The sequence below is a fragment of the Apostichopus japonicus genome, chromosome 5 (assembly GCF_037975245.1).
Source record: "Apostichopus japonicus isolate 1M-3 chromosome 5, ASM3797524v1, whole genome shotgun sequence".
Classification (NCBI taxonomy): domain Eukaryota; kingdom Metazoa; phylum Echinodermata; class Holothuroidea; order Aspidochirotida; family Stichopodidae; genus Apostichopus; species Apostichopus japonicus.
The window spans coordinates 17,279,791-17,306,469 of record NC_092565.1 but is presented as its reverse complement, the minus strand read 5'-3'; the positions used below and the strand labels follow the sequence as shown (position 1 = coordinate 17,306,469).

At 37.9% G+C, this 26,679-nt stretch overlaps 2 protein-coding genes across 11 annotated transcripts; one reads left to right on the top strand and one right to left on the bottom strand.

Moving 5' to 3' along the window:
- The first annotated feature begins 2,849 nt into the window (after positions 1-2,849).
- Positions 2,850-18,453, top strand: LOC139967874 (uncharacterized). 5 transcript variants are annotated; one of them, XM_071972047.1, is made up of 8 exons: positions 2,946-2,984; positions 4,997-5,061; positions 5,778-5,926; positions 7,738-7,900; positions 9,876-10,088; positions 11,370-11,533; positions 13,162-13,305; positions 14,167-18,453. In XM_071972047.1, exons 3-8 carry the CDS (start codon positions 5,801-5,803, stop codon positions 16,072-16,074), a joined length of 2,718 nt encoding a protein of 905 aa, XP_071828148.1. In that variant the 5' UTR covers positions 2,946-2,984; positions 4,997-5,061; positions 5,778-5,800; the 3' UTR covers positions 16,075-18,453. The 5 variants fall into 5 exon arrangements, with proteins under 5 accessions (XP_071828146.1, XP_071828147.1, XP_071828145.1 ...); XM_071972045.1 differs by lacking the exon at positions 4,997-5,061 and having other exon boundaries at positions 2,850-2,984; XM_071972046.1 differs by lacking the exon at positions 4,997-5,061 and having other exon boundaries at positions 2,885-3,100.
- LOC139967877 (protein PBDC1-like) lies at positions 9,136-25,771 on the bottom strand. 6 transcript variants are annotated; one of them, XM_071972051.1, is made up of 6 exons: positions 25,684-25,771; positions 22,779-22,830; positions 21,795-21,859; positions 21,200-21,340; positions 19,439-19,550; positions 9,136-11,156 (listed from the first exon to the last, which is right to left on the bottom strand). In XM_071972051.1, exons 3-6 carry the CDS (start codon positions 21,798-21,800, stop codon positions 11,122-11,124), a joined length of 294 nt encoding a protein of 97 aa, XP_071828152.1. In that variant the 5' UTR covers positions 21,801-21,859; positions 22,779-22,830; positions 25,684-25,771; the 3' UTR covers positions 9,136-11,121. The 6 variants fall into 6 exon arrangements, with proteins under 6 accessions (XP_071828152.1, XP_071828155.1, XP_071828156.1 ...); XM_071972054.1 differs by having other exon boundaries at positions 22,779-22,832; positions 25,690-25,711; XM_071972055.1 differs by lacking the exon at positions 25,684-25,771 and adding an exon at positions 25,638-25,656.
- Positions 25,772-26,679: the final 908 nt, after the last annotated feature.

The window sequence follows — 26,679 nt, the reverse complement described above, 5'->3', positions numbered from 1 at the left end:
AGCTATGACAGAAAGAGAAACCTCAAAAGAGTGCTACTAGGATTATACTATAGGTGCACCATATATGATAGATCTACTGACCTATTCGACAAATTCGGATGGAAAACATTTGACCAACGCGTAAAATATAAAAGGTTGCATGCTGATGGTGTATAAATCCCTAAATGGTTACACTCCTTCATATATGAAAGATATGTTCACGTTTACAAGTTTTATCCATAATCATGGCTTAAGTTCTGCGTCAACGTCAGCTTTATATACGTGCGGAGGAAGAACAGAATTTCATAGAAAACGATTTTCATACCTTGGGGCAAAACTGTGGAACATTTTACCCATAAATAACAGAGAAGCTCCTAATTTATGTTGTTTTAAACGTTTTATTTACTTTAACATTATGTATTTGTTTTATTATGTTATTTAACTCCGATGCTCCTTTCACATTTTACTATCCTACAGGGTTTTGTTTGTTTTGTTTGATTGTTTTGTTTTCTATGTTTTCTATTGACTGTTGTTTTATTCTTCGGCTTTTCTTATTGTCTGTATTTCTATACCTGCTCTTTTTATACTCTTTCATTTGCTTCTATTACATGTGTATCTGTCCGTCTTAATATTCATTTTATTTTATTGTTTGATTCTTAATACAATATCTTTTTATTTGTCTTTATACCTGCATGTGGGCCTCGGGGTAAATAATCTCTGGCTTACCGAGTCAACCTCAATTATCTAAAGTTTAAATAAAATAAAATAGGTAAATAAAGTTTAGTGTGTCAATCAACGGGAGCAATTAATTGAGGTTCGACACCTGATTTTTTAGGACCAATATCGCTGAGCCCTTAGCAGTGGCGTAGGAAGGTATTTTTGTCCGAGGGGGAGGGGGATGATGCAGGGGCGTATCCAGGGGGGGGGGCGCAACAGGCGCGCGCCCCCCCTATTGGCCGTCACCAAAAAAAAAAAAGTTTAGCAAAAAAAAAAAAAAAAAAAATTGATGACGACCTTTATGTGAGATGTCGGTGATCGCTCAACCCCCCCCCCCCTCCCGTATGCTTTATTTTTTGTTTGCCAAAAAAAGGTTCTGGCGAAGTTCGGCGGCATAATAGTTTTAGAAACATAGATGGTAATTGTGTTTGTATTATCACTATAAACACTAAATGACATGCCAGCCATACTAAATTGTGCATTTTGTATCCATATTTACTGGAAATGTTGCTTATTATTAAGGTCGAAAAATGGATCACATATGGCCATGGGCGGCGATCCTGGGTGGAGGGGGGATATATCCCCCCATGAAAATGGGTGGAGGGGATGTAATGCACCATATCCCCCCCCCCCCCCCACCAAATGCCAGGGATAAGAATATTTTCATGCCTACATTTATGCATCTTCGTTAATGTACGGCTCTTTTTTAGCTTCATTTCTCGCCTACCATAAACGCAGTGCGATCTTTTCAAATAAAGCGTCTTTATAAAGCAAAAATAGTTGACTGTAGGCTTCATTGGCCCTATAACAACAAAATGTATTATTGCGCCCACGGTATTGATGCACCCTCATAGTATTCATATAGGCCCTATAGTAGGCCTACACACGTACATGTTCCCTCGAACAGCTGAGAATCTCATGTAACCAGGGTAATGCTTAATACACGTTTCACCTGGATGCCCTAGCAATCGGTACCTAGGAATGTAACTATGTGTAATTGTGTATTGCATGTGTATAGGCCTATAATAGCCTGCATGAGGCCATTTTCTTCATCGAATAATATAACAGAGCTCTCGAACATTCTAACGTTGCGCCTGAAACAAGATTGACAGGGGCAATTTTCCCAAAATAACACCCGAAATTAAAAAAAAAAAAAAGTATTTTGGATCCTGATTATGAGATATTTCGGACATGACATCCCTATTTTAAAGTTGGGTATATGCCGCTTGGAAACCTCGGGAAGTGCCGTTTCCGGCCATCTAGAGGGTTTGTTAATCCCAAAATTTTCTTGTACGCTTCGCGCCAACTCATGGTGGCGCTACGCTTAGATAGTCAACAAGGTCATATCCCCCCCCCCCCCACTCGGAAGTACGGATCGCCGCCCATGCATATGACACCATTTTGCATTTCAGCCCTTCTTTGAAAGCAAAAATTGTACACCCCTCCCCTTAGACCCATCCCCCAGGACGGCGATCATTCATGCCTGGCGCCCCCCCTATTGGAAAATCCTGGATACGCCCCTGATGATGCATGATGGATTGGGATCTCCGTCCTGGGGGAGGGTCTTAAAAAAATTGAACAATTAGAGGCCACCAGATGCTGTTTAGTGTCACAAATGTCTGAATTTGTACATAAACAAAGCAAACGGAGTTCTGTACACACTGTGGCGTATAAGCTAGCACAACCTAAACATGCAGCACATTGGTCTGGACGAGGTTCGATCCTGACTTATTTTGACGGTATGCTCAAACGCTGCGAATTTCCGGCGGAGATAGTGATTCCCAATAATCGCAGTACTAAACAGTCTGAACAATGGTGAAAGCCTACGTTCTGAACTTCAGAAAATAGTTCAAAAATGAAAGGTTTTTTTTACCCTCGACGACTGGGGGGCAGAAGCATACTTCCGCCCCCATGTTTCAGGTGGGGATTTCGCTCCACCCGCCCCCCTCCCCCAGCCCCCGCTTCCTACGTCCTTGCAGGCCATTAGTAGGAACGTTGCGAGTCCCCAATAACTCGTCGACGCGTCATATTTGGAGGAAGAATATGTCACCTATCATATTTGCCGTTCCTGCGGTCTAGTACTAGTAGCCTGCTTGGCTAGGCAGATGGTTTTGTATTACACAAAAGTATGTAACACGCGAAGCAAATACAGACTACCTTTAGTCAGGCTAGGGATTTCCCCGACAGTCAGTTTGTGATCATTGACACACCTGCTGTAGCATTAAACCTTGTGTGAACCGGGTTGCTCCAAAGCTCCAGAACGCAGTAATCCTTGAAAGAATTTTTAAGTAAAGACATGTTTGCAAAAATCAATGTTTCGAATTAGAAAGGAGAGCAAGACATAGAAACCAGTCTTAATTAGTTGGTTCTCGTAACATATGATAATTGAATTCATAACGCTTCGGTAGGCAAGTAACTACAATAAGTTTTGGCCTAGCCTACAGTAGGCATGATTCTTGTGTCAAACGGACTGTAATTGTGCAATGTGCGGACAATTATAGGAAAATTGTGTAACGCAAAATGAAGTAGCGTTATGCCGCTGTTAGGCCCTAGTTCCTTACCAGTATCAGAAGTAAATTTAAGGAAATGCGACAGTAGCTCGACAGATTTTTCAAGTACATCCTTTGAACATCAGTAACCTTGAAAGAATCAAAATACACACAAAGGTAACAGGTTATGTATTTCTCGAAACAGGTAATGTTAGGCCCTTACAGAAGTTACACTAAGCCAAGCCTAAGTTGCAGATAGCCCTGTATAATGAAAAAAGGTAACCTATGCACTTTGTTGTAGCAAGCCTAACATAAAATCATTGGTTTGTGAACATGCACACACCACACAGTATTAATTCAGTGATTGAGTCAATGAAATCTGTATTTATATAGGCCTATCACTAACTTTTAGCCTGTCTGGCCTGCTATTTGGATTTTAGACAATATAGCACTGACTATTCAATGCTTTGGCTAGGCCTAATGTTAGATGGTTGTGCTTCTCATTTATATATTTCTGGATTCTGGAATTCACTTAACTTTGTGGCTATTCGCACAAACGTAATCGTGCGAATAACATTGACTATTCGCACTCATATAACTTGACCAATCAGCGCTCGTGGTTGATGTAAACAATAAACTGTCCTGATATGTGTTTGCCGGGAGGGATGAACAGGACATCGATGGACAATAACACAGCAGTGCATGACAATGGAACAGGAATTTGATAACTATGGGGATCCAGGGTTATGTTCAAAGTATATCTGCGGATACTTTTTCTATTTTTGTAATAAAGGATTCCAAAACGGTTGTAGCAGCAAACAAGCGACTACTGTAGATGAATTAAATTCATCATATTCCGTTTGCAACAAATCTCTTCTGAAATATTCCAACAAAATCTTTAATTATTTCTCTGAATTTTCCCAGAATTGATCACATCTCTGATTTCTCTCATATTTTACAGATTTGGCTATTGATTTTGAAAAAGATAACCATTTTTTGAGAATCAGCAAATTTTCATAGACCAAAATCTTGAGGGGGGCCAGGGGGGGGGCAAGGGAAGGCAAATCGACCGTGCACACCCAACACTGGTGTTGGGGCCATGGTTTACCTTCCCCTCCTACTCAGTACGAACACGTTCGTGCGAATATAAATGTTTATTGGCAGTGCTTTTCTAATCATTACATGCCTACCTATACCCACATACACATTCCTGTGAATAACAATCCTTATTGGTACGCCTACGTGTGCAAAGTCACTGTCTATAAGCACGAGCATGTTCGTGCGAATATCGATGTTTATTGGTACGCTAACGTAACAATAACGGTTGTTATTGGCACTTAAACGTGCCAATAGACAAGACCTTCACTTAATTGGGGATGACCTTGAATTATTTTATTTCATTTAAAGCAAAATGTGACAAATACAGTATAAGAAAGGTCTAGAAATCTGACTAGAAAGGAGATATATATTTCTTCTGATATACTGTATATTGGACACAATAAATAACAGTCTAGCTGATATAAGTAAGCTTACATACAAACATTTAATGCTAGTGATGAATCGCACAAAGATTTGCAAATTTACAGCAATGTTTGACTACACATTTGTTTTTAGTCATACAGTACATATCTCACATTAGTTGATTCCTGTCATTGCATCACAACTGTCTCCCTTTGTTAAATATTACTTGGGTAGCATACAGTAAACATTCAAGTGCATCTTACTGTATATACTTATGTGGTACACACTGTACAGTAGGTCTCTAAAGCTCAGTTATGATGATGAGTGTTTTTTGTATTCATTATCCACAGATTTGCAGCATTAGATCAATATGTATCTGAGATCTATGCCAAAAAGAGGAGAAAAATTAAAATAGGTTGGTTTTGTATGGAATGACATTCATTGACAAGGCTTGGAAGTCACATTGATAATTGTAGCTTTATTCTATGAAAAAAAAAGGTTCGTGATCAATTTTAGTCACTTGCTAGAAATGCCAGTGTGTAAAAAGATTTACGTGCTAAAATCAAATTCCAACTGGGAATTTATATGAATTAATACAAAGCAAATATGGATCTACTAACAGCAAAATGCAAGTGCCATTTTTCTGCACATGGCAAACATGGGAATCCACTAGCATTTGTACCCAAAAAAGCCCCTGCATTCTGAGGCCTGCTGTACTACTTTACTTCTTACTACTTTTTAGGCTACAAGCCCTTTTACAATGTTACAAGCATTCATAAAGATATGACCAAGAAAGTTTCCTAGACACTTTCTTTGGTGTTAAGTATCGCACACATGTCATTTTTGTCTTACTGATCAAGTTTCCCCCGTACCCCCACCTGTCGAATGTCAAGGAATGGTTATAAATTGCAGTCATTGCCTTTTACATAAGGAGAAACTATTGAATCTTATACTGTTTATGATGGTCCCCTGTAACGTTTGGGTGCCCCAAATGGCTAACCCAGAATTTGTCTTTATTATAAGTAAATTTGCATGGAGCACACAAATCATACACTTTTCCACACCTACGGTACCCTATTCTGACTTCAGAAAGAATTAACTTTAATTAGAATATACTGCATCTCCCTACAGGTCCTTAACAGGTTCAGGAAGAGATGGACAACATCTTGGATAAGAGACGAAGAAAAAGGTTAAGAGAGATTCACTCTCATTTCCATAATAAGGTGTCCCCAGAAGACCTTTTGGATAGGCTACCTTGTATCAGCTTACCAGCAGATATGGTACGAGTATTTACCTGTGCAGCTTTTTCTATTATTGAATTTATAGTTTGGTAAACTAATGTTGCCTACAAGTACACTCTGGGAGTTTCAGAGTATGTGAGAGTGATTTTATCGTGAGTAGCTTACTGTACAGCATTTACTCAAACTTTTGCGACAACTGGTCTTCCTCTAGGAATATTTGGTTTAATGGCTTTGAATAAAAAAGCCAAATCCCTTTGATTTGTACCTTTGATACGTTCCTCACAGTTACGTCAAAACCGCTCTGTGCCTTTACGTGCCTATCTCACTCCTCTTTTCCTCTTACTTACGACCATGATCACTTCATCTAGGGTGACTGGCAGGCCCAATCTTTTCCCCTTGGAATTAATTATAATTACACTGCCCAAGGGATGCTGAAGCTTTCACAGTCCAAACAATTCTTAGACAATGACACAGTATAAACAATACTTTGAAGTGATGTGCACTCATGTGCTTAGCTGACAACATTTATAACTACCTGGCCTTTTAAACGACTGAAAAGTCAAATCTACAGAATAAATATATCACACAGTATTACAAGAGTCTTAGGTTGATCATCAGCAAGTATTTTGAATAAACCTGTCAGTTTCTTCCTATTTTTGAACAATTTCTTGCAAGAAATCTGTGACCAATGATAAGAATTATGAATGGAAAGTGATATCAAACATCCTTCTGAGGTGGCATTGACTGTGGCACTTTGAGCATTATGTAAAAACGCTGGCAGTACTTCTTGTATAGTATAATAACTCATAGTAGTGTGAAGCGTATTCTAGTTTGTGTTAACACATTGTTTACTTATTGTTATTATGACATCACACATGGCGCGCCTTTTGGTGGTTTGCTCTGTGGTGTGGCAGGCTATGAATCACACGCTATTAGAAGCGTATACAGATGTTTTGAATTAAATAATTCAGTTTGTGGGGTTGGAAAACAGCCAATCTGGTTCAAATTGGTTGAGTGCCCATTTGCATGTGCTCAACTGCATATCGGGTTGGCACTCAACCAATCGAGAGTTGGGCGAGGGGTTAGCCATAAGTTTGGACCAATCAGGTTCAAGGGCAGAGTGTGTGCCCTGTGAATCGCGTCGTAATTTTTTATTTTAGAATCAGGGGTTTAAGTGTCTCCTAAAGACGTATCGGGGAGTTTAAGTTTATCTCCCGAAGCCTACAGAAGTATAACAGAGGGCTCTGTATAAGCCTAATGCTGATTATAAATATAAATTATGGAGCCAGGCCTGTGCATTTTAATCATCCCAAGTTAAAGTTATATTCAGAGTTAATAAAGAGGAACTTATCAAAATATCCTCTTTTGGAGATTACTTATTAAGACTTTCCTGTTCATGCTCAGTTCAACGTTATTAGTGTAAGGCCCGGCTTACCGTTACCTGGAACTATCAAAATAAGCCTTACAGTAGCATTTAGCTGTAGCATATGCCAAAGAAGTCCCTAATTCACCCTTACTGTAAACGATTTTATTGTCATTGTATGAATGGCTCAAAACAATGCTAAGATTACAGGTGGTAAAGCACATACTGTTGCTTGAACAGCTGTCTGTACATCTGAGTGTTTTAGATGTATCCTTAGTCTGTTTTTAAAAGTTTCAGTAAGCCTCTGAAGAAGATCCTGTGTAAAACGTAACTTTATGCAAATTCATGTCTACTGACATTTGGGCCTGATCTATTAACCTAAAAAGTGGTCGATGCTATTTCAAAGACAAAGTAAACTGTTCATGAAGATTTCTGCTTGTAGAATAACACAATGGTTACCATGTTAATTTTGCTTCCCTATTTGCAGCAAAGAATAAGAAAGTATGCTCGCAACGAAGGTGATGTATGCGCCAACAGAGAGCTTTGCTCCTGCTTAGTAGGGAAGACAGGATGGTATGACCAACTTATAGAAGCCTTGGAGGAAATAGGTCCTGTTGAAATTCTCGAGATGATGAAGTCTGATAAAGAAGGTTGGTTTTTTAAGTACAATAAAGTCCCTTTAACTTGGATAGAATGGGATGATGTCCCTTTAACTTGGATAAAGTGGGATAAAGTCCCTTTAACTTGGATAGAATGGGATGATGTCCCTTTAACTTGGATAGAATGGGATGATGTCCCTTTAACTTGGATAGAATGGGATGATGTCCCTTTAACTTGGATAGAATGGGATGATGTCCCTTTAACTTGGATAGAATGGGATGATGTCCCTTTAACTTGGATAGAATGGGATGATGTCCCTTTAACTTGGATAGAATGGGATGATGTCCCTTTAACTTGGATAGAATGGGATGATGTCCCTTTAACTTGGATAGAATGGGATGATGCCCCTGTAACTTGGATAGAATGGGATGATGTCCCTTTAACTTGGATAGAATGGGATGATGTCCCTTTAACTTGGATAGAATGGGATGATGTCCCTTTAACTTGGATAGAATGGGATGATGTCCCTGTAACTGGATAGAATGGGATGATGCCCCTGTAACTTGGATAGAATGGGATGATGTCCCTTTAACTTGGATAGAATGGGATGATGCCCCTGTAACTTGGATAGAATGGGTTGATGCCCCTGTAACTTGGATAGAATGGGATGATGTCCCTCCCTTTAACTTGGATAGAATGGAATGATGTCCCTCCCTTTAACTTGGATAGAATGGAATGATGTCCCTTTAACTTAGATAGAATGGGATGATGTCCCTTTAACTTGGATAGGATGAGATGATGCCCCTGTAACTTGGATAGAATGGGATTATATCCCAGGAATAATATGATTTATATTCTCTGATCTAGTTATTATATGATTTCTATTCTCTCATTCAGTGTACTACTGTAATCATGAAGTACAGTAAGAGTAATATTCAAGTAAAGAACAATATTGCACTACCATTGGTTGTGAAACTGGGACAAAGTTGAGTAAACAACTCACAAGTCTAGTGTTTGAATGTTATCTCTCGATATGCTTTAATAACTAGAGGGATTGGTTTATCTGTTACACACCTACAGAAATCATTAATATTGATGAACCCATGTCTTAGAACTACTATTCAGAAGGTAAAAATATAACTACCCATAAATTTAAAAACAGAAATTGCACTTCCCCTTTTCCCTCGGAAATGTTGCATTATTTGAGTGTCAAATTAACATTGAAAGCCACCAAACCCTAACAATTACACTGTCAGGTAACACAGAAATGAAAGACACTTGAATACACTTGGCAAACCTGTGTTTATTGAGCCCAATTCCACAGATAAAACTTTTTTTTCCATGTCTTCCTAAAAACATGTGAATATATGGAAACCAGTGGGTTTTACACATGAAAAGAAATTTGTACCTGAGAATCTAATTCATTAATAATTCAATACATAGACAACATGGAGAATTCTGTGTCACAGAAAACTCTTGCTAGTTCACACATTATCACAAATTGGATTTCTTGCTACATGTTTTCATAGATTCTGTTGTCAACCTGTATTTTGGGGTTTCCACTCCTTTCATATTGTAAAACCTGTACATAGTAATGTGTCACAAAGGTTGAAAACTGGCAAATGTGTGTCATAATCACACTTTTGCACAGATACCTCCCTTGAGTTGTCAAAGATTTAAGCACATGTTCCCACATATGAATTTGGTACCTAAGGCACATGTTTCTTGGAAGTGTATAGTGTTTATTTAAAAGGAAGCTTAATAAATAGGCACAGAGCAATATTTTTGTCTCCTCTCCAGGGGATAATTGAGCAATTCAATATTGCTCAGCAATTAAGAGGTTTCTAGAGATTGTTTAGCAAAACCTGGATCTTCTGCATTCGGTTTAGTCGCATACTGTAGGATACCAAACGATATCATTTTCCTCGTAAACAATCTTCATTATTTCTTGCTGATGGATGTCATTACATTTTCAGTACCTTTCTGTGATAATTTTGTGTGTTTAATGCCCTCTGTTTGGCACAGGTAGCTTACTCTCTCCTACTCCTGTTGTCCGGTCACCTGTGGGTCAGACCACACACAGGATCTCAGAGAACCAACTACCACCCTCTAATCAGAGGTCGATCTCGGAAGACACTCCAGTGTCAGATTTGCCAGCTGGTGTGAGAGCCGCCCTCAAATTGTTAGATCAAGATGTTGGTATGAGCCGCAACTGGGAAAACTTAGCTAATTGTTTTGGTATATTGTTTTGTATTTTGTAACTGCAAGGTCATCTCTGTAATGGTATCTTTCAGAAAGCAGGCCTGATGAGTGGGGGTTTGGGGGGGGCAGCCTTGGGGGAAATGAGGGAGCTGGGGACAATACAGGGTGGCAGGCAAGATATGAGATATAGAATAATGATATTTCATATACATAATATACGTAACGTAAACTGAAAGTCACTATAAATGGGCATGATGAGATGGTTGTTCCCAGGGCCTGACTTGGTTGTTGATATCTCTATGTATATTGTAATGTAATTTGTTGTGTTTATTCACCACAAGTGTAACCGACTTCTAAAGTCTGCTATGCTTTCAGGGTAGACGTTCCTTTTGTGTTAGACTCACTGAGCATATAAAGCTTGTAGGTGAATTACTTGTGACCATTAACTTGTCAGAAGTATTGCCAGTTTATAGCACCTTGTGGACTCTCTGACGGTAGCTGTACAAATGTTTCACAGGCTAGGTCACACACTGTTGTAGGGAGCTCCCCTGGTACATAGCACACCGTCCATCCCTCCCGTACTGTACACTGCACGCATGTTACATGTGTGTCACCCAAAACACACCAGTGACACAGCTAGCCCATGGATGTAAGCTCTAGAAATTGCTTCATAATGTCGGTTAAAGGGCAAAAAGTGATATGTGTTAAATACAGTAGCATCTTTGGACAAGTAGCTTCTTTGATGTCTAATGAATCATTGTGCTAGCTCCTTGATACAACCTCATGGGGGATGTAAGATGTCCCATATGTAGTTAGAAATGCAACCAGTTGCTTCAATTCATCTTGCTAACCTACATATAAGCCTCTAGGCTACCTCATAGGATTATAAAGTTGGAATAAAAAGGCTTTTTTTTTTTGAGTGCACAGTTAATCATAGTATTAAGACCCTCACATACCCAATAAATGAATAGGGACCAATGGGCAAAATCCTGAGAACAATCCTGATTTCACTTAAACTTGGAGAGAATCCATTCGCTGTATTGATTCCAAACTGGATTACATTTTTGACTCAAGCTTTCTGAACTGTGTAAGCAGCAATTGCACCTGTGTAGTAATAGAAAATAATTTAGTAAATTATATGGAATATTTATATCCATGGAGAGAGGGAGGGGGAGGAGCCTTTTTCAAATGAAGTTGTATTGACCATTTTGCCCTTCGTTTTACAATTGTTACATATTGACAATATGGTTCTGAGTTTGGTGAAGATGACAACAAAACATATTTGTTACACTCTAATCCTTGGTTTATTCTCAACAGGTATGACTTGGGAAGAAAGGAATGAGCTTGAAGCTTTGGACAATCGTTCTGCTCGCATGGTTGAAATGTGGCATCAGAAAAACCCTTCCCAAGCCAACCTTGGAAACTTAATTTCGAGACTTTGTAGTATTGAAAGGCTTGACGTGGTCTCAAAAATTAAGGTGGTAAGATGGAGGAGGGTTAATGCCAAACCTTTTAACTATTTCATGTTTTCTCTCTCATTTTGAAAAACCCATTTTAAAGGCCATGTGCTAGTTTTGTGTTACCACATAGCTGGCTCTGGTACTGTCAGTAAAGACTACTTTCTTATTTATTTCCACCCCCCACCCCCCACCCCCCACCCCTACGACAAAATGAATCTATGCAATGATGATGTCATGTGTGATATGTGCGTATGTTATACCTTTATAACACTCTTAGTTCAAGAAAAGTTTGAGATGGATGAATTCATACTTGGTGTGTAGACTCACCATTTCTGTGAAGGTCAGAGGTCAACAGATGGCAAAGTTGAAACTTTGCTGATGTGAATTTAGCCAGGGTCAAATATTGTATTCTGTGTTACATTACGTATTCTCATATGAAATATGGCCGGACATCACAAAGCCATTTGACTTTCTGGTTATAAACATTTTTGGTTTAGATGATAATCGTAACCTTTGCATTCATGATGGCATATGTATGTATGCATTTGTGTGTATGTGTGTGAGTGCGTTTGTGACGCCCAGCTTGTAAACACGATATCTCAAGAAGGGAAGGTCAGACCGATTTCATATTTGGTGTGTAGAAGTACCACATTGAGTACAAGAAGCCTATTGTTTTTGGTGGAGGTCAATGGTCGTTTGGGGTCATTAGAGGTCAAATCATGAAACCCTTGTAAACATGTACACCCTCACTATATCTTGCATTAGATTCATGAAGAAAACTGCTCATGTTACATCATCAAAGCCACAATGCATTTTTGCATTCTGGTTACCTTTGCTGTAATGGCACATTGTCATGTCCTGAGGATATTACTGTCTAGGATAGGATTGACTTTCAAATGGTGTTTTAATATAGCTAGGAAGTTCTCATCATTGTTAGAGCAGTAAAGTTGCACATGCAAATTTCTGCACCTACGGTTTCAGCAAGTGGAGGATTTACTAACGAATTAGTCAAATGGCTTATAAAGTAGAGATTACTTTCAGATCAAGGCTGACCGTGAGACTTTAGTCTGCCAGTTGAAGACGTTTCTATTTGTTGTTGCAATACCACTCTTCTAAACTTCTTCTGTCAGGTAACTTGGCTTTAGGAGAAGTACAGAAAGTTGTTTCCTTGCTAGTTTACGAAGGCTTCATTGAGGGTTGCACGTACATACTAATGGCAAATGTAAAACGTCAACTATACTAAAGAGTTGCCTGACAGCTTAGGGTTGGCCATGTGTAAAATAAATGCAGCAGCAGCTGCAAGATTCTCGCAGCAAGGCTGAATCAATCTGAGCAGATCAATCTGAGCAATCTGAACCAAATAATCTGAGCAGACCAGCAGTGGCTAATGTGTGAAACTGTGAAGCACAAAAGATTATGTCCGCACAACCTGCCTTCATTGATGGTTCCCCCCACCCTCAGCAGCAAACATTGGATAAGTGCATTTGTAATGAGTTTACTGTACTTTCTAAGAATTTGGTTTTATTGATATCAAAACTTCATAGCGACTTAGCAATTGGTACTGAGAAATTGTTGACGACGTTGAGCTTCTCTATAGATGTGAAAATTATTATGAACAATTGAGCTAAATAAATATGTTTTATGTTTAGATTACACAAGAAGATGGTGCTGGCTCAAATCGGCAGTTATCATCCCAACAAGATCAAGAAAATTTCTTTCAGAGCATTGAGAAACATCATCACTATGAAAACAATTTGAAAGGACACCGAAGGCAGGAACTTGACCTGAAAGATGTGAGTTACTGTCGAATATTTAAATTGTATTTTGTTGATTAAAATTGACTTGAAAGGACATCACAGAAACCGGATAAGAAATATTATTATTATTATTACACAAGATTTATATAGCGCCTTATTCAATTAAAAAAAAATTGCTCTAAAGCGCTTTACAGCAAAAGATAAAAAAATTTGTTAGAAGTAGAAAAAGTTAAAAAGGATATAAAAGTTAAGATTGTATAGAAAAATATAAATAATAAAACATAATAGAAAAATAAATAGAAAAAATATGACTAAAATACAATAATAACACCTAAATATGTGATTTACTGTTAGCTATTCGAGAAGGGTTCATCCCGTCATCTGTGTTGTGAAATGTTGATAGCTTTACATTCAGTTAGCACTTATAGTATTGTTTTGAGTTGTACAGAGAAATGCCCTGTTCAAACAATAACTGATACAATGTCAATTTTTGTTGTAGGAAAAAAAGTTGGTTAAATTTACTCCTAAGGATATTAGTGAGTTTGTTGCACGGAGAAAATTTGATCAGATAGCCTTTTTGGAAATGTGTCTATTTCTTAGTAGTTAGCTAAATGTAAAGAAACATTTTAACTTACAATGTTGTGCAGGTGGGGGGAGGGGAGATTTCTCCTGGCATCTAGAGGTGGAGGGGTACCTTCTGTAATCTATGTTGTGCTTTGTTGATAATGTTGTGATGGTAGCTTAACTTTCTTCAGTAAATATTTGAAGTTTTAAGTTCCCCCTTTTCATTTTGACAAAATGCCATCATTGCCACAATGCTTTCTCTTCTGGATATGTCAATTGTATGATCTCCCAGTAGAATAACTTTATGATTTAATTTCATTTTTGGAATCACAGCAAAGTGATGCATTGCAGAAGTGGAATAATTCAACAAGGACATCCCCGGGTACACATTTTACCAGTGATGGAATGAAGACAGTTAATAAGCAACCGATGCCTGTCCAGGGCCATCCACCTCAACAGTCCCATAGACCACCTGACAACAGAATGAAAGATCCCAGCAGAGATCTGATGAAGGAACCTCTAAGAGCAACAACCGGTGAGGGTCACGCAAGGAAGGAAGAGAAAAACCAAAAGAGATCAATGGGGAACTATGAGATAAAAGCATCATATCCATCAGTTAATATGCCTGGTATGGAAACATCATTCAACAATTCTACTGCTAAACCTCATAGTACCTGCGAATATGGTTCAGAACCACAGCAGAACAACACAAGTCTGGTGCAGCAGAAAGAACCAACTGCTGCATCAAAGCTGGGGATGGCAGGTAACATTGGTCGCTCACCGCAGCAAGCTAACAGAAACCGCACTGAACATGATGCAGGCACTGTAAAATTTGATAAATCAGAGAATACTCCACAAGGACCACAGTCTGTTAGTTCGTTAAGCCCTGTTGCACCAAAATCACAGCCTGTGCGAGGCCAGAAGAGTACTACCAGCTCCTCAGAAACAGGTGCGGAGAATGGATCACCTGGTCGTACACCAAGTGCAACTCCAAAGAGACTGAATGCTGAGGCTGCTGAAAATATAAGACCCAGACCTCCATCAGGAAACTTACCAGTCAGCCGTGTCACACCACCATCATCGCCTGTGAAAGAGCTGATACGGTCCTCGGAAACATGTACAGACAAAGTATCACCTCCTCGTCTTACACCAAAGTCAACTCCAGAGAAAGGAAGTGATGTCTCTACCAAGAAGGAGAACTGTGTACAGTTGGGAAACAGCAGCAACGGTTACTCAGATACTAATGACTTAGGCAGTGGATGTGAAAGTTCCAAAATCAAGGTGGAGGCCGATATTAGCAGTAGTTCCCCAAAAAGCCTAGCTAGCACAGACGTTGTTCTATGTAAATCTGAGGATATCCTTATGTCTGAGGCTAGTTCATCGGATTCTAGTAAGCTTGAAGCCAGTCAACCTCAGTCTACAACAGCGAATCCAAGAAAGGAGGCCACATCCATGACAGGGATCCCTGAAAATCAAACCAGAGATGTAGGAGATAGAGGGAAAAAGAAACATGCAGAAAATATTAGTCAAAGTGAGGCAACTGATCACAACAGACAGCAGACCACAACAATATTGGTGGAAGACGATGAGAAAGCTTACAGTTTGGTCAAAAATTCAAGAGATGATAAAATGGTAGAAACGCCCGGCGTTGGGTTACAAGGTGAACATTTTGTTAGATGTCGAGAAGAAGAGAAGGTAACTTCAGGAATATCTGAAATGCAAACAAAAGACAAATTAAAATCTGAAGAGCCTGATGATATTCCTTCTTGCAGTGTAAGGGACATCAAAAGGGGTGGAGATATAACTACTCTGAACCAAGTAGGACACTTAGATAATCATGCTAGTAACACTCCAAGTCACGAAGAGGGAGATTTCAAAATACATCCATTAACATCACAGGAAGCTGGTCCCAGGAAAAGGACCGATTATGGTCCCAACATTGATGGCTCCAACGAAATGGTCATGGAGAGGAATAAAAGTAAGGGGATACCCCAGACAACTGCAGATAGCACTGCAAAAGTTCTGGAAACGAATGATAATAATGCAAATGAAACCCAGGAGGTGGTTGGCAGAGTTGAATCAGAACCACAACAGGCCACTTCTTCAGATTGTGGTCCTCAGCCTCTTAGAATTAGGGATGCAAGTGAGGTTTTGTTGCCCATAATGTCAGCTTTCATATTTAAAATGGGATTTTCAACTGCAGACATGTTTACAGGGAATAGCTTAGCAAATCAGTGGTGAAAAGATGAGAATATATCTTTTGTAAGATATTGAATGCACCATTACCGAGTATGGCATGGCATTAGAACTTTTGAAGGGGGATTTAATATACCCTGATTGGTGACCAAAGAAAACTCTTTCATTTCGCCAACATCGTATTTTGATTATTTAATACATCTCTTTCTACAACCAATACAGTGAACTCACAGAGTTTGATACAATCAATAGGCTTGTGCTTACATGCACACTTACAATGTATATAGAAGGCAATACTTCTGTCAATTAAAAAAAAAGAAAAAAATTGGGCTTGTAATGTTTCTCTAGCTATTCTGGTGTTCGAGATATTTACCTTTAAATTTTGATAAATACCTGGAAGGCTCCTTTATGGTTAAACTGATGACAAATATAAATGTTAAGCCATGGTTTTATAAATCCTAATAACTGAAACCAAAATATGTTTTTTTTTCAACTTCATATTAGCAACAGAATGCCTTTGGTGGACATTCAACACCATTGTTCTGGGAAAATTTGTAGTTTTTTTAGGTATTTCAGATTCAGCAATTGCAATACTCATCTCCACTACAGAAAATAACCATTGTAATAAACAAAGACAAAAAACCCCCCATTTAAGCAAGTGCTGTCAATGATGTCATAAAGACTTGATCAAGTCTCCAGCCTTATATGTGAAGAGGAGCCTTATATGTGAAGAAACACTTAACTATGTGATATCAACCCAAATGGAATAAGAATTTCTTAGCTATTTTGGGGAAAGGAAGTTGTACGTGACAGTTATTTCTAGATGGTTGGGGTTGCGTCTTGTTCAATTGATGAACCTCACCTGTTTAAAGGGTCATTCCTCAAAATATTAAAAAAGTTAAAGAGATACTTCCTGAACTGATGGCAGTGGCTTGTACAATAAATGTTCCAGAACATATCAAAATTAAATCGGATCTGCAGTCATCCTTTAAAAGCGATATTGCAGTGGCAGGAACTCGGTATTCCCAAACTGTCAACGTAAGTGATTGTTACCCATCTCTTGAAAATTACATCCCTGTTGTAAAAAGATTTGTTGTTAACTTTCCGTTTTTTGTCTTGTCATATCAGAGATCAATTCTGCTGAATCAATCAAATGATAATTTGGTTATAATTCTGAAATATTATGTCTATATTTATATTAATTGTCCACTTATAATGTGTCTAGAAAGAGAAAACTAGTTATTTTACATTCAAAAAGAGATAGCAATATTAAAAAAGCTACTTCTGCAAAAAGTCTGTGTTATTGATTAAATAGCAAGTTTAATAGAGGATCCAAATTTTGTTCCTCGCAGGATATTTTCAAGTCGCCTTTGGTGAAGATCCAGTAATTTTTGACGATCTACTTTGATTTATTTTATGCTCAGTTTGAAGTAGCAAGATTAAAGGAAATGGTTGAATAACTGTGGTTCAGTTTAAGATATATGTTCTAAGATAAAACAAAAAAGATTTTATATCCTTGATTGTTTAAGAATTCATTTTGTCCTCTTTGTGGCTATTTCATTATGCATATTTCCGTTTTCAATTTTTTTTTTCTGTTACTTTACACTGTGTAGTTCTGATCCCATATTTATCCAACCTGCAGTCTATTAATGGCACCCCTTCCTTAGGTTAGGCATGAATTTTTGTGTGGTCATTTCATTCATCTCTCCGTTTTTACAGAGCAGACTAATAATCTAACTAACCAAGAAAAACTGGCTTTCTGTGAATCAAATCTGCATCAGTAGTTTCCCATACTTCTATTACTATACGCTATGTTATACCAAGACACTACCATCTCCATAGGCCATTAAATGAAAGCATTGTGTATTTACAGAAGACCAGCTTGCTTCAGTGTGATAGGAAGAAAGCAATTTATGTAAAGTTTTTCAGAAAGTTTAGAGTGAAATTATGGAGAACTATTTCTGAACACTGTTACACACCAGAAGTGAATACTGTGATGTTTGAAGATTTGAGCATATATTATCCATCACTCTTATCAGCAGCGAAGAACATCCAGTTGTTGGGGGGGGGGAAGGAAGGGATTGACTCATTTAACCTATAGTAACCTATCACCTCTTTGATGGTCAACTAATCCACTGTTATCACTGGAAGGTTAATATTATGCATACATTCAACTGTGTAAACACTTTCTGTCTGATTTGAATCTTGGTTTACATTTGTTTAATGGAAAACATTTACTTGTATGGGATGGAAGGTTAATGATGGTAGTGGGTGAGGGGTGCAAAGAGGTGTGGTTCAAATGTCAGGATGTGTCAGTGTTCATTTGGTGTGCTTTGCCATCAGCAGACCTGTATGTAAAACAATTATAAATTTGTAACAAATGCACGGTAAACGAAAATAACAAAGATAACAGAACATTCTCTATCTTCTTGTGTTTCTATTTCTCTTCTGTTCAGTTGACATTTTGGTAAAATTGAAATTTGACAAGATGGCCTTTTACACATACTATATCTCCAGACTAAAAGCTACGGACATAAACGAAATACTAAGTATCAAATTTATCAACGTCTTCTTATTTAGAAAAAACAATGCCTTCAGCTTTTGAAGTTTGGAATCGTAATGTTTTTGCTTAAAGCAAAGCAGAAAAACTGGTGTACACTTACTACTGACAAGGGGTCATGACCTCTATATATGTATGTCAAGACTCAAAGTATTCAATACAAGTGTTGAATAGAAGACCCTGGGTTACGGGAATATTTTCTAATGACCATTTACGGGGGAATGATTACCACAGGTTGTTCTCTGAAAATTATTGTAGAAAGACTCCAGCCTACCAGTGCCCCCATTACATAGACACATTATAGGTGCTTGTTACATTGTTCTTAATGGAACCAGATCTATCAAGGCTCTCATTCCCCATAAACGGTGTAACCTCACATTTAATCAATTTAAAAAGAAGTTCATTATACAGGCAAACTGGGAAGATTCCTTATCCTTTAATATAAAAGCTTCAAATGCATTGCCCAATTTTTGACCTGAAATTATTGATTAATTTTTTTTTCCTTTTCTTCACTTTCTCTGAATACATTTTCATTACTTTTACATATGAGATGGATGTGGGTTGTTAAACAAAATTCTTTCAAGCAGATGGAAAACCTTGCTAGAAAATCATGTTTAGATAATCTGAACATAGGTAACATAGGTAAGAAAGATGGCAAGGGTCATGGGGAGGAGGGAACAGTGACAGAATGTTGCCAGTTTATCGGCTGGGGTAGATTGGAGTGAATTTGATAGGAGATGGGTAAGAGAGGAAAGATGTAAATTGAAATTTTCTTTCATTTTTATCAATGCGATACAGACAAGATTAATATATCTTCTGTTGTATTGCACAACCAGGGTCAAGGCTCACCTAAAATAGTATTCTCTTCTGAGTAATCTTTCTTGCAGTCTAACCTGATGAGTAGTCCTTGATTGAAGTCCTTTATTTCTTCTTTATAACGATTGCAAACTGTCCGCCATTTCTGAAAAAGAATAAGAGATAACATGTAATAATTAATCATAATAATAATAATAATAATAATAGTAGCACTACGTTGGTAAGGTTGAAGTTACAGTACTCTTGTACAGTTACAGTACCAAAACGACACATACAATAAAAAGAAGTCTGTTTGAAACATGTAGTACTGTATTTCACACAATAACATACATTGCAGAGATTCTGTCACACCGGTGCTTGAACATGAAAAAAGGACATGAACAAACAGTTGATTTAAACGGGTATATTAGAGCTTCATATGGCTAGATATATACTACTGAATACAATTGGTGAAAGTTTGATCTTATATACTAAACAGACTAATTATAATTTGAGAAATAGGACAATCACGCCAAAATTTCGAACTGTACGTTTTGAAAATTCTTTCATTTATAGGGCTGCTTTATTTATTCAGGGTGTTGTTACACAAAACCTCCTTTAATTAATTTATTAACTTTTGATTTATTATTTGTACATATATTGCATGCTATTTTAAGCATTATAACTCTTAAATGTTTGTCATATCCTATTTATAAATATTTACTTTCATGTAATTTATACTGGATTTTGAGTTAACTTGAAACTTGTTGGTGACAGAGGATGGGACTGGAAGTTACTCTGTCCTCTTGTTGACACACACTCTACCAAGAAACAGAGGCAGGGCTACTGAGAAATTGGCACTGTGACATAATCAATGACATCACATTGAAGGTTACTTTCTTGGTAGAGATCTGTGTAGAGATATAATATATACACAGACAGGTGTAGGGTTTTTGTTGTAGAGAGTTTTATGCTGTGGAAGTCAAAGTGTAAGTGATCCATCGAGACTTAGAAGATGGGGAAGTATATTATTATCTTTATGGCTTGTAAACAGAAACTGTTAGTAATCTTTCTGGGAAGTGTGATGTAGGAGGACTTCCTGTCTGTGCTACCAACTAAGAGATTGTATAGGTGAACTTGTTGAGTAAGGGGAGGGTGCAGATCATGGTAAAATGCTCTCTGTTATAATACTATAAAGTCAAAGTTTTACACTATACAGTTGTACAGGAACATGGATTTTCCAGATGTTTTTTTTTTCTTTCTAAACCAACAACCTCTGTCCCTGACAAATCCAGAAAATGAAGTTTATACTGGAACAGTAAAAACCTACATCCATATATAAACATAACAGCAAAGAGGGTCTAGGATTTTATCCTAGCATGGCATTCCCTGCCCTCCTCTCCATCCCCTCCCTCAGTATCAAAATACTGGCTCTCGTATTGATATACTTTACTTAGATAGGAGAAAAGTTTCTTGTTGCAGCTCCTTTATAATAGGTAACCACAGATGAACATCACAAAACTGTGGCCTTTGAAATCATTATTTAAATACAATTTCAAAGACAGACTTCCACAACAGTATGCTACACAAGTAGGACAACATTTGTATGTTTTATATTCCACATCCATGACTGTCCATGAATGAAGTTGAAATATATATGACAAAAACAGTTGAAATATAGTACCAATAAAGAAAGCTCACCAACATATCAAACTCAGTGATGAAAGAGAGGGATTTGGAGAAGGGAGAGAATTGATGAGGATATCAGCTGTGCATCACAAAAACTGCTACTGTACAGTCTTTCAACTTCCTTACCACTTTAGCAGATGGTTTCTTCAAGTGGTCTTCTTTGACAAGACTTATTTCAAAATTTGGGAAGTCTTTGCGGAAATCTTCCAGGATGAGGTCATCCCAGTCGCTGAGTTTCAAGATTCTTGAATCAACAGAAGATATGAGCTGCAAGAGAATTGAGTATGGAACATCAACAGGTTTCTGAATGCACAGCAGATAGCAAGTAGCTTACAGCAAATCTTACCTTAATGGGTAGCCTCATCATCTCACCACCCCCCCCCCCCATTCCCTACATAAAAAAAAAAACAGTTATCCTTGGAGCTCCAACAAGTACTAAATTCAAATTTTAATTTAAAAGTAAAGAGGTTTGGAGAAAATTACATATTGTATGACCTTCTACACATCCCTACCAAAAATTGGTCAAAGTACAGTAAGACTGTAGAACATTTGGTTCATAACATATAGCTCAGACATCAACAGTAGTAACACTATTTATTTTGGTGCTTTATAGGAATATTTTATGTTCCTCAGTCCTCACTACCCTTCAAAACTACAGTGAACGATAGTTTTTTTATTAAAGTAAACAAACATCAACACATAAAATTTATGAAACACTCACATTCATGTACTGTAGGTTTCACAATGATGCATAGTCTGTACTGCCCACAGACCTTCCACACTAGCCTATCAAGAGAAATAACACAGGCATAGAAGACAAAGAGTTCCAGAGTTAGTAAATACATATTTAAGCAAATTAGTTGATAAGAACATATTGAATGATAGAAGGGTTACCACCATTACTACCTTATAATATAAAGCTCTGTATTTTGCAATGGGCTGTTTAATACTTTGTTTCACTCTGAAAAAGTCTCTGATCATATATAATTACAATTTAAAATATTTAGCTGAGTAACCCTCACTCCTACCACAAGTGATCTACAGTATGTGAATGGCCATGTGGCTACTCCTAATTAATACACAAGTCATTGCATCTTGTACTTGCCTCACCTATATATTTAATGTAACACTTTACTTTCTTAATATTGACAAACATTTCACAGTGTTTGCTGCTATTTCAGTTTACATACTAACGCAGCAGATTACCGTACTTTGCTTAGCCAAGGAGTGGAACCACATTACAGGGAATTCAATGCAGATTGCAATCTTACAACTCAATAGGCCATCAAAATCTTCCAGTTTGCTGTTTCTGGCAAACTCCATTGCACAACCTGGTACAATCCTTTTTTGTATCATTATCATCAGAAATATAATATGGTAGCAATTGCTGTAGAAAGTGCATAGCATCAATCATGGATGCCTTGTAATTCTGTGTGATACTTGTTCAACACTTAAGGAAGGTTTGATCAAATATTTAGGCAGTTTCATATGATCATCCATGATGACCATTGGCAGAGCTTCAAAAGCAATTATGGCACAGTCCAAACCATATGGGATTACAAAACCTATAAGTTCAACAACTGAACCAGATGCCATTTAATAATGGAATGTCATTAGTTATGTCTAAATTTAATGAAGAATATAACTAAAAGAATATCTGAATTGTTAAGTATTGAAAGAAGAAAGAAAGTAACAACCAAGTTACATCATTGTTATACTGTAGTTTTCTGCATCATACAGTTTGTACTCTCTTGAATCTGTAAGTATAGGAGCAACATAACAAAGTTACAATTACCATGGTAACACATACACGTAATAACCGGGATGAGCCTGGGTAGAAAAAAATCCTAGAACTTTGCAAAAATTGCGGTATAGGCTCCAGTTTGCTTATGCTACAGTGTTATGATAATACTTTTTGTCCCCGAGGTAGATAAGAAATCACCATTATTCTGCGAATTTGCGGAAAAAGCTCATGCCTGTAATAAGTTTGCCAGTCATCCTTTTACCACCCGTATTTTCTTTTCTGCTGGTCCAAACATTGTTCAAAGAAAGATAACTGTATGTAGAATCAAAAGCCTTGAAATCCTATCATCACTAAGTTAACTATCTATGTCACTCTGACAAAACCATGGACACAAGTTTCTGGTTGTCAGAATAGAAACTTAGTTAGACTTATCTCAACTATTTCAATTCCTGTACAAAACAGGATACACACATGGCTAGAACTCTGCTGCCGCTGGAGTAATTCATACTGTTATTTACAACTTTAGACATTCATGACTATGTGACACACTGGCTAAAATGCACTATTACACATTGACAATGAAAAAAGCAACATAATACAAATTAATCAGTCAATAATACTTTCTTTTTGACAGTACAGTAAGTAAAAGCTGACAGTTCAAATTCAAAGTAATGATTCACTCCATCATACTGGTACTACTGCCACTGTTCGAAAGAAGTGTAGCAAAGGTTTCATAAATGACGCACCTTCAAATAATTACTAGAAATGATACAGCAGGCAACCTAAACTTTGTATGTGCTGATCAAATTCCGTTTCTTATTAAGCTTTTAACACCCTCCCCTCCCACCCCCAGTTGTGTTCTTGGCATCTGGAAGTCTTACTCCCTAAAATTAACAAAACTTGTAACCTTAAACTACAGGGAGTGAAGACTCGCGCACAAAGAAACGTCTGATGCCGGTAATCTGACCTAGTTTCAAATGAGGTGTACAGAAGTGTTAGACACCACCTTCGATCCCAGAAAACACACACACAGCTTGCTATCGTCTGTAATTAGACACTAGTGTACAAGTCAATTCATGCAGCTACGGTGAATACCCACAACACAGTGTACATAGCAGCGATGGATATCTCACTCTCAGGTCTAGATAAAAGATAACAATGTATCATGTTCCATTACTGTCTGCATTTTGTAGCGAAATGAATAAAACTTCACTTGCAAGCAACGGAAAGTTAACTTTTTCAGGGGCAGCGCGGTTTGGGGCTAGTCAATTTCAATGCATTTAACTAGGCTTAACATGATACCACTACTCTCTGGGACCTGACCTGTCTGGCCTTAGAGGCCCAGAGCATAGGAAACAGCATCCACAGTCAATAGATGTATACTTACAGTTGGCTTATCGAAGAATGTTAATTTCGGGGTATGAAAGAACTTGACACAGTAGACATTTTGTGGTCAAACTGTGCTCAATAGTCAATTGTAGTGTATTACGTATGCACAGAACAATCAATATATTGAGATCATTACATTTTTGAGGAGCTACACATATGAAAATCCTTAAGTGCGTCAATTATGAGACCTCCATGCTACTGATAAGCCCTAATGAAGTAGTCCGACTCCTAGCCTAGGCCTAATGATTCACACATTACTCAGCTGAGTAGGCTGTACCTAGACTAGTCCGGGTACCGTTGTTTTCCGCACACGTTACTTTCCGCTGAAACAAAACGGTGTTTTCCGCAAACAAATTTGTCAGCGGAAAACAACGTTTTTTTCAGCAGAAAGTAACGTTTTTTTTTGGAGGGACAGAATAACTTACTGAATTGATTAGGCACATGGAATGATTTAGGAAGGTGGAGAAGATAGGATTTAACTGTAACAGGATAAATCGGCCATGATTTTAGATGTAACTTGTAAGAAAGGTGGTGCAAAATGCGTGTTCGACTATTAAAACAGCCCTTACTTATACAGCCATTTCCAGCGAAAATCAAAGATACCGCCTTTTACAACTTTTTTTTTAAACTATCATTACGCCGACCGCAGTTTTAATACTTTATTAGATAGTCAATCCTTCCTAACGCGGGTGTCCCTTTGCCCTTTTGGCCTAACTTAAGAATCTGTACCATATGAATGGGAAGGCTTACTAGGGGCTAGAAATTAGGGTTAGGAAGTACAGTAGGGAGTAGGGTTAGGGGTTAGGAAGTAGGGTTAGGAAGTAGGGAATAGGGTTAGGGGTTAGGAAGAAGGGTTAGGAGGTAGGGAATAGGGTTAGGGGTAATGAATTAGGGTTAGGAAGTAGGGTTAGGGGTTAGGAATGGTACGGATTCTAAATTAGTACCGCCCTTTTATCGGCCGACCACCACATACTTCTTTAATAATCCCTAATTACACACCCCCAAGCTTGCCTCTGTATTATAAGCAGCTTAACTTTTCTGACATGAACTCAGTCTAACCCTTTATCGACGTTCTTTGATACTTTCTCATGTTATTTTAATCATCCTGCCTGAATTTGGTATCCTATAATATGCGGAAAATATAGTATACAGGAAGGTGAAAAAAAGGTGTTTTCCGCAGAAGAATTTTTTCAGCGGAAAGTAATCAGCGGAAAGTAACGTATGCGGAAAACAACTGAAACCGACTAGTCCTACTGTACTAGTAGTAGTAGCAGTACTAGTTTCACGACTGGCAAAATAGACTATTAATTTGAACGAACTGACTTAACCTGGGCCTAACACGCCAAGACGAGTTTCTTAACTTTACAAAAAATGTTCTTAATACGTAAAACAAGCTCCTAAAGATTATGATAAGAATTTGTAAGAAGAAACCCGTAGAAATGAGTCTGGATGTCGTTGTTCTAGAAGTCACATGTACCTTAATTAAACTCGATGGCTGAGGTTAGTTCCAAACACTGATCTACAAGGTGTTTCGACAACAGAGAAGTTGACCTGTGACGTAGTACTTCCGTTTTCAAGAGCCCTCTCTAGTATTCCAACAGTATGGCAATGGCGCGAAATGGAAAGTGTAAATTACTTGTAAGTTGTTGATGACGGCTACTCAGGCTGAAGATTAACCTGCAGCAGGGCCGTCTTAAGTGATCACCGGGCCCTGGGCCCGGCAATGGAGCGGGGCCCATCAATCAAGTGAGTTCGAAAAAAAGTTGCGTGAAAAATTGACATCCTTGACAATCGCTCAAGCATAGACATGCCTGTGTGACAGTACAGAGTGTCCCCCTGTACAAAGTGTCTCCGCGGACACTTTGTACCAGCATATTTAGTCCGGTCGGACATTATCTGCTGAAAATTGTGTCCCACCCTCACAGCAAATATAGTCCCACCGGACGAAATGTCCTGGTACAGAATGTCCGCAAATACTTCATAGCATATTTTGTCCCGCATAAAATTTAAGCATTTCGATATTCAAAAGGCAATTGAGTTCATTATATCAATAATTAGAGCAGATGCATACGTCAGAGTTAAATGTTACAGGAAATAAATGAGACGTTGTGCGTTGCTGCAAAACAAAAAATAGAACGGGAAAAAAAGAAGAAAAAGAAACAAGTCTTCCATCTGTAGAAGATGTTAATCATGTTTTTGTTGTGATTGCTGCTATGTTATCCTCCGTATATGTTGCATTTTGTATTCGGCAACTACATTGCGTTCATAGTCATCTTTACAGAGGGAGAGATAGTATAAACCTAACTTCCTCCCCCAACGGAGGGCGGGTACGGGATAGGTAATGCAACAGCTACAACAAAATATGATAATTGCAGAGGTAAAATATTACGAACTTTAGGAGTCCAAACTTCATTTTTTCCGTATTTCCCTGACACACAGTGGGTAAGTTTTGGCAAGTATGGTAACTGTACTT

Bases quoted from the DNA above. Each gene is read 5' to 3' on its own strand.
- LOC139967874 (XM_071972045.1), top strand. From the start codon at position 5,801: ATGGACAACATCTTGGATAAGAGACGAAGAAAAAGGTTAAGAGAGATT. The intron at 5,927-7,737 runs GTACGAGTATTT...CCCTATTTGCAG, and splicing joins TCAGCTTACCAGCAGATATG to CAAAGAATAAGAAAGTATGC. The intron at 7,901-9,875 runs GTTGGTTTTTTA...TGTTTGGCACAG, and splicing joins GATGAAGTCTGATAAAGAAG to GTAGCTTACTCTCTCCTACT.
- LOC139967877 (XM_071972051.1), bottom strand. The intron at 19,551-21,199 runs GTAAGGAAGTTG...ATTCTTTTTCAG, and splicing joins AGAAACCATCTGCTAAAGTG to AAATGGCGGACAGTTTGCAA. The intron at 11,157-19,438 runs GTGAGCCTTGAC...ATTACTACACAG, and splicing joins AGAAGAGAATACTATTTTAG to GTGCAATTGCTGCTTACACA.